This window comes from Piliocolobus tephrosceles, chromosome 16 (assembly GCF_002776525.5).
Source record: "Piliocolobus tephrosceles isolate RC106 chromosome 16, ASM277652v3, whole genome shotgun sequence".
In the NCBI taxonomy this organism is placed as follows: Eukaryota; Metazoa; Chordata; class Mammalia; order Primates; family Cercopithecidae; genus Piliocolobus; species Piliocolobus tephrosceles.
In genome coordinates this window covers 55,715,912-55,734,652 of record NC_045449.1, presented here as the reverse complement: position 1 = coordinate 55,734,652, position 18,741 = coordinate 55,715,912, and the positions used below count along the sequence as shown (strand labels likewise).

General features: G+C 36.0%; 1 protein-coding gene and 2 pseudogenes across 2 annotated transcripts in view; 1 reads left to right on the top strand and 2 right to left on the bottom strand.

The window, feature by feature from the left end:
- LOC111526569 overlaps nucleotides 1-939 on the top strand; it is a 3,717-nt pseudogene extending 2,778 nt beyond the window's left edge.
- EFCAB13 (EF-hand calcium binding domain 13) overlaps nucleotides 1-18,741 on the bottom strand; it is a 130,727-nt gene that overhangs the window by 78,968 nt on the left and 33,018 nt on the right. The window contains exons 8-9 of one of the 2 annotated variants that reach the window (XM_026448065.1): nucleotides 12,163-12,306; nucleotides 3,875-3,946 (exon numbers count right to left, since the gene is read on the bottom strand). In XM_026448065.1, coding sequence (XP_026303850.1) covers nucleotides 3,875-3,946; nucleotides 12,163-12,306 — 216 coding nt within the window. The remainder of the gene's footprint in view (nucleotides 1-3,874; nucleotides 3,947-12,162; nucleotides 12,307-18,741) is intronic. The other variant, XM_026448066.2, reaches the window with a different exon arrangement.
- On the bottom strand, nucleotides 5,276-6,773 carry LOC111526568 (annotated as a pseudogene).

The following is an 18,741-nucleotide window of genomic DNA, read 5'->3' as shown; positions in this document are numbered from 1 at the left end:
AGAAGAAAGTAGAGAGGCTGACAATGCAAGTTTCTCCCTTACAGAGAGAGCCATTTACAATTGCACAAGGAAAGGGGCATAAACTTTGTGAAATTGAGAGGATACATTTTTTTCTAAGTAAGAAGAAAACCAATGAACTTAGAAATCTACACAAACTGCTTTACAACAGGCCAGGCACTAAGAATGTGGGTCAGTTCAGTGGCTTTCCATTTGAAAAAGGAAGTGTCCAATACAAAAAGAAGTAAGAAATGTTGAAAAAATTTAGAAATGCCATGTTAAAGAGCATCTGTGAGGTTCTTGATTTGGAGAGATCAGGTGTAAATAGTGAACTAGTGAAGAGGATCTTGAATTTCTTAACGCATCCAAAACCTTCTGGCAAACCATTGCCAAAATCTAAAAAAAACTTATAGCAAAGGCAGTAAAAAGGAACGGAACAGTTCTGGAATGGCAAGAAAGGCTAAGCGAACCAAACATCCTGAAATTCTATCAGATGAATCTAGTAGTGATGAAGATGAAAAGAAAAACAAGGAAGAGTCTTCAGATGATGAAGATAAAGAAAGTGAAGAGGAGCCACCAAAAAAGACAGCCAAAAGAGGAAAACCTAAACAGAAAGCTACTTCTAAAAGTAAAAAATCTGTGAAAAGTGCCAATGTTAAGAAAGCAGATGGCGGCAGCACCAAGAAGAATCAAAACAGTTCCAAAAAAGAAAATGAGTCTGAGGACAGTTCAGATGATGAACCTTTAATTAAAAAGTTGAAGAAACCCCCTACAGATGAAGAATTAAAGGAAACAATAAAGAAATTACTGGCCAGTGCTAACTTGGAAGAAGTCACAATGAAACAGATTTGCAAAAAGGTCTATGAAAATTATCCTACTTATGATTTAACTGAAAGAAAAGATTTCATAAAAACAGCTAATGTAAAAGAGCTAATTTCTTGAGATAGAGGACAGAGAAGATGACTCGTTCCCATAGATTCGAAGATCTGATTTATACCATTATACCAGCAAAGAGAATGTATTTCCTTTTCTAAATCCTTTTTAAGCAAAGTTAGAACTTACTGCTGACCTTTTTATCTTGAGTGTTATGTGAATTTGAGTTTGCTATTTTAAATTGCATTTCTATGCCATTTTTAGTTAAAATCTTGCATGGCATTAATTGTTCCTTGCTTTTATAGTTGTATTTTGTACATTTTGGGTTTCTTTATATAAGGTCATAGACTCTTGAACTGTCGTGGTTTTTAGTCTACTTAATATTAGCTTGCTTAAGGCATACTTTTAATCAAGTGGAACAAAAACTATTATGACTGGGATTTATACACGCAGAGATTGCAGTATTTAGTATATGAAATATTTTGAATACACATCTCTGTCAGTGTGAAAATTCAGCGGCAGTGTGTCCATCACATTAAAATATACAAGCTACAGTTGTCCAGATGACTGAATTGGAACTTTTCTCCTGCATGTGTATATATGTCAGATTTTAGCATGACAAAAGTGACAGATGTTATTTTTGTATTTTTAAAAAACAATTTGTTGTATATAAAGGTTTTTTTATTTCTTTTGTGCAGACCACTTTTTAAACTCACATAGGTAGGTATCTTTACAGTTGTAGACTATGGAATGTCAGTGTTCAGCCAGACAGTATAATGGAGCAGGGAAAGTCAATTCAGTGATGAAACACTGAAGGAACAGTTATCCTGCTTTGCTCGAAAGTGTCATCAATTTGTAATTTTAGTATTAACTCTGTAAAAGTGTCTGTAGGTACATTTTATATTAAGGACAGACCAAAAATCAACATATCAAAGCTTCCAAAACTTTGGGAAAGGGTGGGATTAAGTACAAGCACACTTGGCTTATAGTAAATGAACCAATTTTTATTAACTGCTTTTGCCCATAAAAAATGCTGATATTTACCAGAAACCTAGCCACCTTCATGATTACGATTAAAGTACCAGATTATAATGCCAGAATATAATGTGCAAGTAATCGTGAATATCTCTGACAAAGTGTGTCTCAAAAATAATATACTTTTACATTAAAGAAATTTAATGTTTCTCTGGAGTTGGGGCTCTGGCTTTTAAAGTTTGGCTAATCAGTATTGATTCTAGATGGTCAACATAAGGGACCACTCCTGAATGAGACGAATTTTGTCTTTCAATTTACTGTCTTAAATCAGTTTATTAAATCTGAATTTTAAAACATGCTGCTTATGACAGAATGACACATTTGATGTACCAATTGAGTGTTGAAAAATATCTTTGCATCATAGAACAGAAATATATATGTTGAATGTTAACAGGTATTTTCACAGGTTTGACTTGTTTGATAGTTATTCAGACACTAGGGAAAGGTAAATAGAAGTGAACAAAATAAGCAACTAAATGAGACCTAATAATTGGCCTTTGATTTTAAATATTTAATTTGTTCTTATAAATCTTGTCAATAAAATTAATCTAAAAAAAAAAAAAGCCGGGCACAGTGGTTCACACCTGTAATCCCAGCACTTTGGGAGGCTGAGGCAGGTGGATCACCTGAGGTCAGAAGTTCAAGACCAGCCTGACCAATATGTTGAAACCCCGTCTCCACTAAAAAGACAAAAATTAGCCAAGCATGGTCATGCATGCCTGTAATCCCAGCTACTCAAGAGACTGAGGCAGGAGAATCGCTTGAACCCAGGAGGCAGAGGTTGCAGTGAGCTGAGATCGCACCACTGCTCTCCAGCCTGGGTGACACAGCATGACGCCATCTCAAAAAAAATGGACACAGAGACCAATGGAACAGAATAAAGAACCCAGAAATAAAGTCACATATTTACACCCAACTGATCAACTGTTAGCAACAAAGCCAACAAAGCAGTCAAGAATGTACACTGAGGAAAGGATACCCTCTTCAATAAATGGTGCTGGGAAAAGTGGATAACCATATGCAGAAGAATGAAACTAAACCCCTATCTCTCATCATATACAAAAAACAACTCAAGCTGGATTAAAAACTTAAACATAAGACCTGAAACTAAAAAACTGTTTGATGATAACATAGGGAGAAGTCTAAGGACATTGGTCTAGGAAAGATTTTATGACTAAGATCTCAAAAGCACCAGCAACAAAAACAAAAATAGACAAATGAGACTATATTAAACCAAAAAGCTTCGCACAGCAAAAGAAATAACAGAATAAAGAGACAACCTCTTGAATGGGAGAAAATATTTGCAAACTATTCATCTGAGAAGGGATTAATATCCAGAATTTATAAGGAATTCAAACAACTCAACAGTTAAAAAAAAAAAAAAAAAAAAAACCTTAAAAACTGGGCAAAGAGCCAGACGTGGTGGCTCACGCCTGTAATCTCAGCACTGTGGGAGGCTGAGGCAGGTGGATCACCTGAGGTCAGGAGTTCAAGATCAGCCTGACCAACATGGTGAAACCCTCTCTCTACTAAAAATACAAAACTAGCTGGGCATGGTGGCATATGCCTGTAATCTCAGCTACTTGGGAGGCTGAGGCAGGAGAATCACTTGAGCTCAGGAGGCAAAGGTTGCAGTGAGCCAAGATCGCACCACTGCACTCCAGCCTGGGCAACAAGAGCAAAACCCCATCTCTAAATAAATAAATAAATAAATAAATAAATAAATAAACAAACAAACAAACAAACTGGGCAAAGAACATGCATAGACATTTCTAAAAAGAAGACATGTAAATAGCATTTTGAGTATTATATTTTATCTCCCTGATTTAAGAGGGTAAATTATTCAGAGGTTTTCAAAATCCTTTATAAAATAAAACTTATAAATTAAGATTTAATGTAAAGACTTTAATTATAAATTAATTATAAATTATAATTTAAAAACTTGTCATAGCAACAAGAGCTCACTTACAAACATCCTCATACTGTTCCTGTAGCTCATTCAAAATAAATATAATATCCCCAATATCCACCATGTGGTTACCTGTAATAGAATAAGTTCAAATACTGTATTTACTTTTGAACACAGATATATCTGCCATCCTATTCTAACATGAAAACAACACAGAATGTGTGGCAAGTAGGAACAAAGAGCCAACTATTACAACTTTTGAACAGAATCTGAAATCATGAATTGATAACTCAGTACACACTAAAACATAAGAGTAAGGCCATGGTCTTTTCTCCTTAATAAAAGAGTTTTTCATCAAAAGAAATAGTCATATTTTAAGCTCTCATGCAAATCAGGATATTTTTTCATTTTACATGTTTTTTAGAGTTTATTACAGGTATTTACTCACTCTTTTGACTGCATTTCTAGATTGTGAACTCCTCAAGAACAGAGGATGTGTTTTTCATTTGTTTCCCCAATGCCTCGCAAAGTACCTACTTCTTATCACTAAAAATTATTTTTGACTGAACAAAATATACAGAAGGCAATAAAAAACAATGCAATTCTACATAGTGAATAGCAGACAATGATTTAATTTGTACCTTCTCCGTGTCCAGCACTCTCATAACTTCCCACTATTCCTGCCCCTGCCCGTCGAAGACCATTTTTCTTCTTGGATAATGCATGAATGAGGATGTGTTCAGATGCAGTGACCTTGAATAATGTCATTTCAATTGTGCACAGAGGTAGAAAACACTTTGCTCAATAATTCTTGCCTCCAAATATTTGATTTTGCTTGCCATCCAAGATGAAAAAGACTGAAAATTTACTTATCTATCTATAATAGTGATGGGTTTTTTCTTCAGTCTATTCATAAAAAATCAACTGTTCAATAATATGCATAAGTGAAAACTCTGAGAGGAAGAAGCAAATTTTTATTGTTTTCCACAGACAGGAAGATAAGTTTATTTTACTGTCCAATTATTTCATTTAAAAAGTTTACTGTTTGATAAAATAAACTTTTGGTATCATAGAAACCTTTCAACATCTACAATGACATATTATTACTATGCACAACTTCAAAAACAAATGCCTCCAGCTCCAAGTAAAGTGATGTTGAACATCCTGACTATAGTTCAGCTGTAGGAAATTTCCTGGATTGCCAATGGTTTCCTTGCCTTGGAAAAAAATACACAATTGAAAAATATAAATAAGACCTTCAATGAGTTGAGAATAATAAAAATGCTATCTGAAGTTCAGTCATCTAGATCTCAGGAAGTTTGCAGTAGCTATAAGAGTTCAACAAGCAAAATAAAACCCTGTGGATATTTAAACTTCAGTCATCCAGGAGGTCCTATAGGTTCACAGTTGGTCTATCAAAAATAAAAGCTATTCCTATTGTGGTAGAACTTGGTATCAGGTTCATATACCATTTTTCACCAGCTCATGAACTCCATTCTCATCGATGATTAAAGATGCATGGAATTCTACATCTGTACATAACTTTCTATTCCTTCCTCAGCATTAAAGATAAGAGGAGAGATTTCACACTGGATTGGTAAATCATTGGCATCCTTTAAGTGGGAAATTGCTGGAAGACGAGAGCCATTTTCATCTATAAAGTGATCCCTGCATTGAGAACCCAGCAATAATGAAAGTGTGCCTTGCGGTAGTAAAATTGTCTTTCCCATTCTGACTGTCAGCATTCTTTAGTGTGGAAAAGTCATCTTCCCATAATATTTCATAAACCACAAACTTCTTTGCGAACTAGAAGATGTCAAAGACAAATTTTTCCATACTGATTCCACTGGGTTTATCTGGTTTAATTAAGTGCTGTTGGGTATCCACATAAGGAATCTTCTTTTGAGCCACATGGTGCTGCAACTGAGGTTCATAAACATTGACAACATCCTCAGAAATGGTACAGTGAATAAATGGTTGGCAATATTCTCCACATTGAACAGCAGTCATCCATTTGAGCTTCATTTTTGAGCTGTTGCCAGGGAAACATCACTATACTCTACCACCTGGTAAACTCCATCCACTCCGCAAACCACTCCAACCGGTTCTGCAGGGTTTGTTTTCTCTACCACCTTTGCTCCACAGTCTGCTCCTTTCTGAATGCAAAATCCAATGAACCATGGGTCTGCCACTTTTACTAATATGTTGTCAACACAATAGACATGAATGCTCCAAATGCCTCTTTGCACCATATCCTCCACAATATGCTAGGCTGCAAGAGCCCAATAAAGACCACCATTCTCATGTGGAGCAACAGAAACTTTGTTCTTCTCTTCCAAAATAATTTGCCCATCAAAACTCATGGCAGGGAGCATTCCTTGCTGAAAAAAAAGATTATATTTTCTTTTCTTTTTAAACCAAAGTACTTGTGCTTGGTGAAGAACTCCTTGTAGATTCCGCTGTTCTGCCACTGATCATTATATGGAATAATGCATTTGTTGCCATAATATTTTTCAGCTAACTATTGTAGCTTCAGGATATGCTTTGCTTGAATCTGAAAAAGTGTCTTATGGGATGGCAAACCAACATCATACATCCCCTTTGAATATGCAACGAGTCTAGTCCCCTGTCCACCAACTAGAAAAACTGTTACTTTGTTCTGAGAAATCTGGAAAAGTTCTTTGCTTTCTCAGGCCTGGAGCTGATCTAGCTTCCCTGTAGCACTGCCCAGTACCTCTTGAGGGACAAGTTCCATTCACGCATCCACCTTTTCTTGAAGAGAGGACTGGTTAAATCCTTCAATGGCCTTTTGGAAAAAGAAGTTCAGTTCCTCAAAGTTGAAGGCCTAGATCTCTGCATAAAGTTCTACCTGTTGGGCTTCTTCAAGCTCACTCCAGAAACATAGTGGGTGTTCTTGCTCAGCTTTGGACAACCTGAGTTTGAGGTCATTAGTGTTCATAATGCTGTGATAGCCAAGCTTTGTGAAAATAGGGGTGCAATGTATGTACCTACAAAGCTTCCTCAGTGCGACCACAGCTCCACCCGGCTCCTTCTGCGCTGGCGTCCTGCATCCCCTCTGAATATATACCCTCATCCTGGGCCATGGCGGCTGGGTGGGGCAGGCCGGGACCAGGGCCAAGGGGAGTGGCCCAGCCACCCTGCCCCTCTTGCCGCGACGAGAAGCAAATATTTAAATCAAAGAATAGTATCATTTTGGTGTTGGATCTACCTGATTCACTCTGATTCTCTGAAAATTGGTAAACTATGTATTTCAGGTGCAGGCTTTTAAATCCCTGCAAAGCAAGTACTATGTGTTTGAACCAATCAAAGAAATGCTAGACAAAATTGGTGCTAAATTGCCTTCTGATTAGAGATTGCTTCCTACATTCTAGTTTCTTATTTTCTTGGTATTTATCCTCATCCTGGTTTTGATTATAGTTCTAACACTTCCCATAACCTCCCCCAGTAACTGGCACTTACGGTAGATTGATTGCATGTCCCATGTTCTTAGATCATAGCTTAAGTCCTAAGACAACTCAAAGCTTCTTCAACCCACAAGCTCTTGAATCTGATCACTAAAAAGTATTCTGTTAGACCATACATGTATTAATCCAGTGGAAAAGGCCATCTTGCTTTTACCTGCTCTTCATTTAGAAAACTCCTTTCTCTGAACAGAAGTTCAGCCTCAACTAATAAGAGTGTGGTAGTCAACCATGTTCACAGATTCATTAGCTCTTGCTCAAATTTATTCCTTGCATCTATGCAATAATAAACACCTATCATGAAACTCCCAAACAAGTATTACCTACTTAAATAGTCCCTAGTGGCCGAAGACACATTCCAGAATCTGAAATGACGATCTTGGTCCCTATCTGACTTAGCAAAACTTTAAAGAATGATTCCTGGTTGAAACTAAGGCAATCAATACGGTCACAGGTATCATTTATTTCCTAAGCGAAGCTCAAAACAGCCTCCTACTCTAAGGTATATAATTCTGGAAGAAATTCATCCTGGAAAATGCAACTACCTACTGTGAGAGGAAAAAAAATGATCCTAATTATTAAGGTCATATATGCAAGGCAACATTACTCTGAAGATGCTAAGTGACCATTAACACTGTATTTCTGTAATCTTCAGGTAGCTCCACAATATCGAAAGCCTCCTCTAGTAAAAACTGCACTAGTCACAACTCTCCAACCAGTTCAATTTTTCAGATCTCTAACTTCCATGAGAGAAAAAAAAACTGCTATACCAATACACTATTTCAGAAACCAAAATACCTGACCCTCTAAGAACTGCCATCAGCTGATTTTCCATATGGCACTTCTTGCCATATCTAAATAAAGCAAATCCTCCTTGGACTTTCCTGAAAATTTCAGAGGCATAATTCCTTCTCCCTCATTGTGAACATCTATAAAGATGAACATATTATCTACCTATCATCTTCAACAATATACCAAATACAAAAATAAGATGCTAGAACAGTACCTGCAGTGCTGTCTTCTTTTAGCAGGATAACTGTGTTATATTATTTCTTACTGCAAAATTCTGCTACAGAAAAATTAACATATCCTACCTGGGTAACCCAAAATTGTTGGCATCCTGGGGTTAACTTTTCCTTTAACATTAAAATAGCTCAGACCCCAGAGCATACACTAACATAAATCAATACCTTGACCAAAATTTGAGGATTCCTGAGTCATTTGTACTCTTTTTGTTTATTTTAGGTTTGTTTCTCTATTCCCATGGACTCTTAATCTCACTCACATTATTACCTTCTACAGGTGCAATCCTCTTTCTGCCCCAAGCAGATCCAACATAGAACCCATAGGTCTTTATCCTTGAAATCTCCCCCCAACAATATTAATACAAGTCTATTGTATATAACCAACTTTTACTGGTAATTTGCAATTGATGGGAGTAAGGGAGTTCTTAAGAAGCACAGCAAGCAACTACATACTATAGTCCTAAAGTTCTGTGGTTACTCTACCCTCACTCACTCTTATGTTCTATCCATCTTCTTCCTCCACTACTGAGCCACCACTATATTTCAGATCAAATTCCTGTTGCTTTCTTATGTACAGTACTTTCCCTTATCTTTTTGCTCAATCTAGATGTTTCCCAGTATGTTTTAACTCTCATAATCTGTCTATTAAGATTATTTTCCTGGTCAAAAGATAAGGACTTTCCTTATGAGGAATTTTGCCTCAAACTGCAGCCAGCTTATTCATATGATAAAATGAAGAATATTTTGTTCTTTCTGATTGGAAGATGTGGCATGAGGAATCAGAATTATCCACTCATTCAACAAATATTTGTTGAGCGGTTAATATGTGCCATAAGCACCATGCTAGGTATTGAAGATAGAATATTAAGCTAAAGCAGACATGATATCTGCTCACCTGATGCTCAGTCTTATTTGAAATACCAATGTCAATCCAACAAAAATACAAATTTCAATTGTGAATCGTGCTATGAGAGTGTATAACATGAGAATCTGACCTACTCAGAGAGGTCTGGGAAAACATCCCTGAGGAAAAAGACAGTTGAGTTTGGATCTAAAGTGTAAGTATGAATTAACTTATACTTTAAGGGGAGAGAAAGGTTCAAGGAAGAGAAATGAACACATGCAACAGCCATTTGGCAAGAAGGGGCATGGTATATAGTTGAAACTAAGAAGGCACAGAGAGCAAGGGAGAATATGGTCTCAGATAAAGATGAAGATCTGGGTAAAAGCCAGAACATGCAAGACCCTGTAAACCATGCTAAAAGAGTTATTTATCCCAAGAGGTATTATTAGATTTCATGGAGGAGAATAACATGATCAGACCTGTATTTGAACGAAGATCATTATGGCTGCACTGTAAAGGAACATAAGAGTGGATAGGGGTATATTTGTTAGGATGAACTGCAATGGTCCTCAGGAAAGGTTATGTGAACTTGGACTAAGATAGGGAGATAAAGAGAAATAAATCAGGCCGGGCTTGGTGGTTCAAGTAATCCTGTAATCCCAGCACTTTGGGAGGCCGAGACAGGCGGATCACAAGGTCAAGAGATGGAGACCATCCTGGCTAACACGGTGAAACCCCGTCTCTACTAAAAAATACAAAACACTAGCCGGGCAAGGTGGTGGCTGTAGTCCCAGTTACTTGGGAGGCTGAGGCAGGAGAATGGTGTAAACCCAGGAGGTGGAGCTTGCAGTGAGCTGAGATCCGGCCACTGCACTCCAGCCTAGGCGACAGAGCAGGACTCCGCCTCAAAAAAAAAAAAAAAAAAGAGAAATAGATCACATCTGTACTCCCAGCACTTTGGGAGGCCAAGGCAGGTGGATCACAAGGTCAGGAGATTGAGACCATCCTGGGAACATGGTGAAACCACGTCTCTACTAAAAATACAAAAATTAGCTGGGCGTGGTGGCACGTGCCTATAATCCCAGCTACTCAGAGGCTGAGGCAGGAGAACCATTTGAACCAGGGAGTCGGAGGTTGCAGTCAGCCAAGATCACACCACTGCACTACAGTCTGGCAACAGAGAGGAGTAAAAAGAAAAAGAGAGAGAAATGGAAAGACTTAAGAGATATCTATCTTACATACAGAAAAAAGGGAAAAGTTTTTGAAGAGATATATCTAACACTTTAAATAAGGGAACTATTGCCTGAGGAATAGAGAAGTAGAGTTGTCAAGGATGACTCTCAGGTTTCTACCTCACCCTTCTTGTGTCTGTTCTAGGTGCCAAGCACTGTGATAAATGTTTATATTTAATTCCTATAACGATTCTATAAAATTAGTATCATTTGTCCAATATACCTCCCCAAATAAAGCAGGAGACCTGGAGACCAAGACCAGAACTCCATAAGCCAAAAAGCAAGGTACTGCAGCTGTTTCATATATGATTTCTGTTGTTCCTGGTAGGGCATGCCCTAAAGGCTTAAGATCAGTCTTTAAAATCCCCATTTTACATTTTCATACCCCATCATATCCTTCCACTCATGCCTCACCCCAGGGCCCACCATATCTGACTTCTTAATAGAACTCCATGTGGCCGGATTCTATCTCCAGACCACATATCAGCAACCAAAAGCCCACTACAAAACCACCATTAATAAATGACAAAAACCAGTGGAAGCCCACTCAGAAAGATGTCATGTCTGAGTATTTTTCTGCCATATTTACACAAACTGTTCCTTTGGCTTAAGATGTTTTTCTCACTCTTTGCACTCTTCAACTACTTAATTCATACTGATCCTTCAAGATTCAGCTCAGACATCAGTTCCTCTGATAATCTTTCCCCAAGGCTTCCAGTATGTATTAGCAGCCTATGTACACTCTATTATAGTATTTGCCATGGAGCATTTTAATTTTTGGTTTGCTTAGTTTTTTCCATACTTGAATGTGAGTTCCCTCAAAAAAAAAAAAAAAAAAAAAAAGAAGTGTGTTTTATTCATCTTTGCATCACGTAGCACAGTTCCAGGCATAGTAGACATTAAATGACTGACTATCTGATTGATTAAATGAATGAATCAGACTGGGCCCAGTGGCTCATGCCTATAATTCCAGCTACTCAGCAGGCTGAGGCAGGAGGATCACTTGTGGCCAGAAATTTGAGACCAGCCTAGGAAACATAGCAAGACCTCATCTCTACAAAATAAAAATTAGCCTGGCATGATGGCACACATCTATAGTCCTAGCTATTCAGGAAGATGAGGTGGGAGGATTACTGAGCCTAGGAGGTCAAGATTACAGCAAGCTATGATCACGACATTGCACTACAGCCTGGGCAACAGAGTGAGGCTCTAAAAATAATAAAATAATAAAATGAATCAATCAATTAATCACTAATTATTATAGGACATCCTCTGGTTACAAGTAAACATGTAATACAAAACACCTGCTAAATATTTTTATCATGTTTAAAGCAATCTACATTGTACAGAGAGTAACTGAAGGGCATAGCAAAATTGTTTAATCAAAGCTACATAATAAAGTTGAGAATTCAAGAAATTTAGGTCTTCTAACTTGTGGAGTCAATGCCCTTGACACTACAAGAAACTACTTCTCCACAAAGACCAGAAATGACTTGGAAAAGAGATATAAGACTGAATTCTTTTAAAATTCATTTTACTCGTTTATCAAACATACCAAACTATAACAATTTTAGAAACTTCTCACTTAATTTTTCTAGACTATTTTTTACTATAGACACCAGTAAACAGTGTCAATGGCAAAAGGTAAGAATCAAGAGAAAAAAGGAGAAGCAAAGGACAGATCGCAAAATTGATATCCGGAAAAAAAATGTATAAATGCATGCACATATATATTTACATATATATTTCAATGCAAATAACTCACTGTCAATATAGGTATGTTTTATCACTTCTTCTAAAATTTCAGGGTTTATAGGGATACCCATGCTATCTAAAACACCAAACATTTCATCAGTTGAAACTCGACCACCTTTTATCCTACAGAAAATCTTCAAGGCATCCTGGAATGCTGCAAAAAACAAATTAGTATACCATGAGAATCAATAGCTTTTCTTGGAAAAGGAGGTGACTTTGTGTCAATAGCCCACTAAGGGAAAATAACCTTATATAAGCACGGGATTTTATAAATATTTATCAACAAGTAAATCACTGTTATAAAATAACTTTATAATAGTGGCTAAAACATTGGTCTTTTTTTCTTCATAGGAATTTCATATTCTTATGTTAACAATCCTTAGCATATAAAATGAATTGAAAAGAATCTGGTCAGTAGGAAATATTCAGCATGACCCTGACTAGCAAACCAAATCTGGGGCTCCCCAAGACATCTACTTCTGAATCTTAGATTCTATAATTTTAAAGCAATTTAACTAAAATAAATTAAATACCAAATGACTTTATCATTTTCTAAAATTTGTAGTCACATCAGAGAGCTCAGTATATTTTTAATTTTAAAAAGAAAATATTCAGATAAATTATAATTTTCCACAAAAAAACTTCCTTAAGAATTAAACAGATTGAAAGCCATGTTCAACTGCTAAATTTAAATTCTCCCTGACCACTACACCCCTTAATTAGCCTTGACAAAAAAAAAAACACAATTCCCATGATCAATTTCAGACAGAAAATCACATTATAGTCAGACTAGATTTTCTTGAAATTCATCATATAATAAACTAATGATTACTAAGTTCTTTGATAAGTACAATCAAGGAGAAAAAGCTGGGCATTATTTATTCATTCAATTAGTCTTTTTTTAATTAATTAATTAATTTTTTTAAGACAGTGTATCTCTCTGTAGCCCAGGCTAGAATGCAATCACACAATCTCAGCTTACTGCAACCTCTGCCTCCCCAGCTCAAGTGATCCTCCCACCTCAGCCTGTTGAGTAGCTGGGACTACAGACACGTACCACGATGCCCCGCTAACTTTTTTGTATTTTTGTAGAGATGGGGTTTTGCCATGTTGCCCAGGCTGGTCTCGAACTCCTGGGCTTAAGCGATCCACCCACGTTGGCCTCCCAAAGTGTTGGGACTACAGGCATGAGCCACCATGCCTGTCCTCAACTACTCATTATTGATCAAGTTAACAAAAATAGCAAAGGAAGGGACCTCCAGAAACCCTCTCCTCCATAAAAGCAATGAGAATTCTGGCAGAAATTATCAGAACCAACTTGTTTCAAAACTCTGAAAATAAGCCAAAGGCTTGCAGTTATCCGAGGAATTTCTTCAAGAAAAATGACTGAGTCTCAACAAGAACAGTGAGCTTTGTGGCATTTTAACTTGCCCTATTCCCATGTACCCATCTCCAGGTTCCCTGGAGCATTGAAAACCAGTACTCTACAATCATGATGAAAATGTGTGTGTGCACTAATGAGGTGAGAGAGGCCTCTTTAAGCACAACTCAAAACTCAGAAGACATAAAGAAAAAATAATAAATTTTGTGATAAAATATAACAGTCCCATTCCAAAAAACAAGGACACCATTTCAACATTAAAAGAGAAACAATAGACTAGAAGAAAACATTTGTAACATACATAACAAAGGATTAATAGCCAGAATATGAAAACTCCTACAAATTAATGAGATGAACAATCTAGTTTTTTAAATGAAAAGTATATGTGAAAAGGCAATTCATAGAAAAATACATAAATAAACCATCTGATTCACTATAAAAGGAACATACCGCAAAATAATAAAGGCCATATATGACAAACCCGCAGCCAACACCCTACTGAATGGGGAAATGTTTAAAGCATTCCCCCTAAGAACTGAAACAAAACAATTCACCACTCCTATTCAATATATTACTGGAAGCCCTACCCAGAGCAATCAGGCAAGAGAAAAAAAAATAAGTAGCATCCAAGTTGGAAAAGAGGAAGTCAAATTATGTCTGTTTTCTGATGATATAATCTTATACTGAGAAAACCCTAAAAACTCCTCCCAAAAAAAAAAAAAACCCTTAGATTTGATAAACAAATTTGGTAATGTTTAAGTAGATAAAATTGGTGGCATTTCTATACCCTAGTATCAAGCTGAGAACCAATCAAGAAGGCAATACCATTTAGCTTAGCTACAAAAACCAAAGTACCTAGGAATACATTTAACCAAAGAGGTGAAAGATCTCTACAAGGAAAACTACAAAACAGTGCTGAAATAAACTATAGAGAACACAAACAAATGGGAAAACATCCCATGCTCATGGATCAGAAAATTAATATTGTTAAAATGACCATACTGCCCAAAGCAATCTACAGATTCAGTGCAATCTCTATCAAAATACCAATGTCATTTTTCACGAAATAGAAAATATAATCTTAAATTTTATGTGGAACTAAAGGACCCCAAATAGTCAAAGTAATCCTAAGCAAAAGAACAAAGCTGGAGACATCACATTATATGGCAATATATCAAATTATACTGTAATAGTAACCAAAACAGCACGGTACTGCTATAAAAGTAGACACATAAATTGGTGGAACAGAAAAGAGAACCCAGAAATGAACTTTCATATCTATAACCACCTGATCTTTGACAACATTGACAAAAACATACACTGGTAAAAGGACACTCTTTTCAATAAATGGTAAAGGGAAAATTGGACTGCCATTCGCAGAAGAATGAAACTAGACCCCTATCTCCTACCATATACAAAATCAACTCAAGATGGTTCTAAACTTAAATGTAATACTTGAAGCTTTAAGAATACTAGATGAGGCCAGGCGCAGTGGCTCACGCCTGTAATCCCAGCACTTTGGGATCATGAGGTCAGGAGATCAGACTATCCTGACTAACACGGTGAAACCCTGTCTCAACTAAAAATATAAAAAAATTAGCCAGGCGTGGTGGCAGGCGCCTGTAGTCCCAGCTACTCGGGAGGCTGAGGCAAGACAATGGTGTGAACCCAGGAGGCAGAACTTGCAGTGAGCCAAGATCAGGCCACTGCACTCCAGCCTGGGCGACAGAGCGAGAGTCCATCTGGAAAAAAAAAAAAAAAAAAGAATACTAGATGAAAACCTAAGGAAAACTCTTACTGACATTGGTCTCGGCAAAGAATTCATGACTAAGAATTCGAAAGTACAAGCAACAACAACAAAAAATGGCAAACAAGACAACTAAACTAAAAAGCTTCTGCAGAGCAAAAGAAATAATCAACAGAATGAACAGACAACTTGAAGAATAGAGAAAATATTTGCAAACCGTGCATCCAACAAGGGACTGATATCCAGAATTTACAAAGAACTCAAACAGATCAACGACAACAAAAACAACAAATAATCCTGTTAAAAAGTGGTCAAATGACATGAATAGACATTTTTCAAAGAAGACATACAAATGGCCAAATGAGCATTATGAAAAAATGGAAAGTAGTGTGGAGATTTCTCAAAGAACTAAAAATAGAACTACTGTATGATCCAACAATTCCACTACTAGGTATATACACCCAAAGGAAAAGAAACCATTATCTCAGAAAGATACCTGCACTCATATGTTTATCACAGCACAATCCACAATAGCAAAGATATAAAATGAACCTAAGTGTCCATAAATGGATGACTGGGTAAAGAAAATGTGGTACACACACTCACACAAACACACACACACACAGTGGAATACTAGTCAGCCACAAAAAGAGAATGAAATAATATATTTTATAGCAACATGGATGAAACTATTATCTATCTGACTTTCTGTTTCTGAGTTGTTTCACTTGAGATAATGAAAACCATTTATAGGTAGGAGCCAAATGTATAGGTGGGAGCCAAATGTGTACACATGGACATAGAGCGTGAAATAATAGTTACTGGAGACTTGGAAGTGTGGGAAGGGGGTGAAGGATGAAAAATTACTTAATAAGTACAATGTATAACTGTTCAGATAATGGTTACACTAAAAGCCAGACTTTACCAGGATGCAATGTATCTATGTAACAAAACTGCATTTGCACCCCTTAAATTTATACAAATAAAAAATAAAAATATATAATTCCAAGGACCGAGCATAAGAACTTGATATCACCTAATGGAGAAATAGAAGAATTGCTAACATCAGGTCATGAACACCACAGATTTCGTGTTTTTGGAGGTACTGTTTCTACCATTAATATGAATACCCTTTCCAACCACTTTATTTATAATGTATAGGTAATGTAAACTAAAGGTTATTAAGAGACCCATAAGTATCTGAAATTTTTAGGAATAGATACAAACAGATTTCTGGCAAAAGGAAGAAAGTACTGTTAAGGATGAAGAAGAAAACTGATGTGAGATTTCAACAGAAAAAAAAAAAAAACACGCACACAAACAAAGGCACGGGAGTAAGAATTATGTTGGCATGTATGAAGATTTATGACTAATCGGAGTATGGGGTTCTTGCCTGGGAAAGGTACTGCGATAAAGGGAAGAGTGGTGAACAAAATTATGAAGGGATGAAGAGGCTAAGCATAAGAGTTTGGCCTAGACTCATTTGATAATAGGAAGAGCATCCAAATTCTTGAGCAGGAAGATGACATGGTGAAAAGAGTATTTTAAGAGAATTAGTCTAGCAGTTAATGTGAAGGAAAAACTAGAGATTAGAGATAGAATATTAGAATATAGGGGCAGTTTGAGCCAGGTTTTGTAATGCCTTTTATGACAAAATTCACACCGAATTTTTCTCTGCCTACGCTAGTGGGAGATTCTGTAAAATATAAATTAATTCATATATTAAATACCACCCTTCCCAACCCCAAAATCAGTTACAAAATTATTATCTTCCATACTTTTGAAGAAGTCTTTTTTACCTGGATTCTGAGAGACCAAATAAGAAACATCAGCCACAGCTTTAAGGAAACTTGAAAAATCCAGCATTCCATTAACTATAAAAATGATTCCAAAACAGAAGGGAAAAAAAAACTCCATCAGCAAACATTATTAGCAAACTCCCTAAGAACATAAGATAAAAATCGCAACTAAAAATGTAAATAGAATTAACTAATGACATTAGAATACTATTATCTATACACAGAGCAGTAGACATATATAGAATGTAAAAAGAATATTTACCAGAAAAAAAATGTACATATGGTAATTAGGTAGTAAATAGCATTCCAGCAGTAATAAGAATGCTATGGGACTAGTACTGTAGATACAGCAGTGCTCTTTGCTCAAGACTAATTTTTACATTTGTAGTTCTTCAAGATTCTTCAAGTTAAATAACTATGAATTCATTTTCTCCTGTCATGAAGCAAATGAGCCCAACTTTGATGGGGTTTATTTACATCAGTGATGTTATCTATGTCATGAAGAAAACAAGTATAAATCTATATTTCAATTTAATGTCATCTGAGCAGAAATAGCCTACAGAGGAATACTTAAGTGCTTCCAATCGTCTGCAGAGGAAATGACAAGGCTTGGTTGTTCTCACTTCCATACCACAGAAGCACTTTCTCCAGCACTGAAAAGTCTGTCAAGTTGTCTATCCCCACTTCTTCAGTATAACAACTTGAGAGTGGGTTCTCCTTTCTTTCAAAAACAGTGAAACATCTGTCCAAATTTTAATGAACTACTTTGACTTGTTTTCTGATGTTGTTGTGACTTTGGGTTGGCAAAGATCTTTTAGATAAGATATCAAAAGCAATTCATAAAATAAAAATTGTAGACTGGACTTCATCAAAAGTGTGAACTTTTCCTTTTCTAAAAACATTCTTAAGAGAATAAAAAGACAAGCCACAGAATGGAAAAAAATATCTAAGAATCACATATCCAGTAAAAGACTTATATTCAGAATATATAAATAATCTCAAAATACAATAATAAGAACACAATTTTTCAATGGGCAAAAAATATACAAATGGCAAACAAGCACATGAAAATATATTCAACATTATTTAATCATTCAGGAGATGCAAATTAAAACCACAATCAGATAATAACCATATATCTATTAGAACAACCATAATTTTTAAAGGCTGATCAATTCAAGGATGGCAGGAATATAAAAAAAAAGCAGTATACAACAATATGAATAAATCTTAGTCACATTTACAACAATATGAATAAATCTTAGTCATATAATATTAAGTGAAAAAAACAAGATTATATACAGCATGAAAAACTTTTTACTAAAGTTTTTTAAACAACTAAAATTTTTGAACTATTTTACAAAAATACCTATCCATAACAATAATACTATTTAAACAGAAAAATAAGAGAATAATGAATATAGGATTCAAGATAATTCTTACCTCAGGTTGGGGAAAACAGAATAATAGGTTGCTTAGTAAAGTTTACGGTTAGATGTAAATTATTGACAAGGTCCTACTTTTTATTTTGGGTGGTTGGGTCAAGTACTTATTACATTATTTAAATTACATAACTAAATAAGATTAGACCATGCATGGAACAATAATGAGAATAAGTCATAATCCAGTCTAGTAATTAATCAAACCAATTACATAAACCTG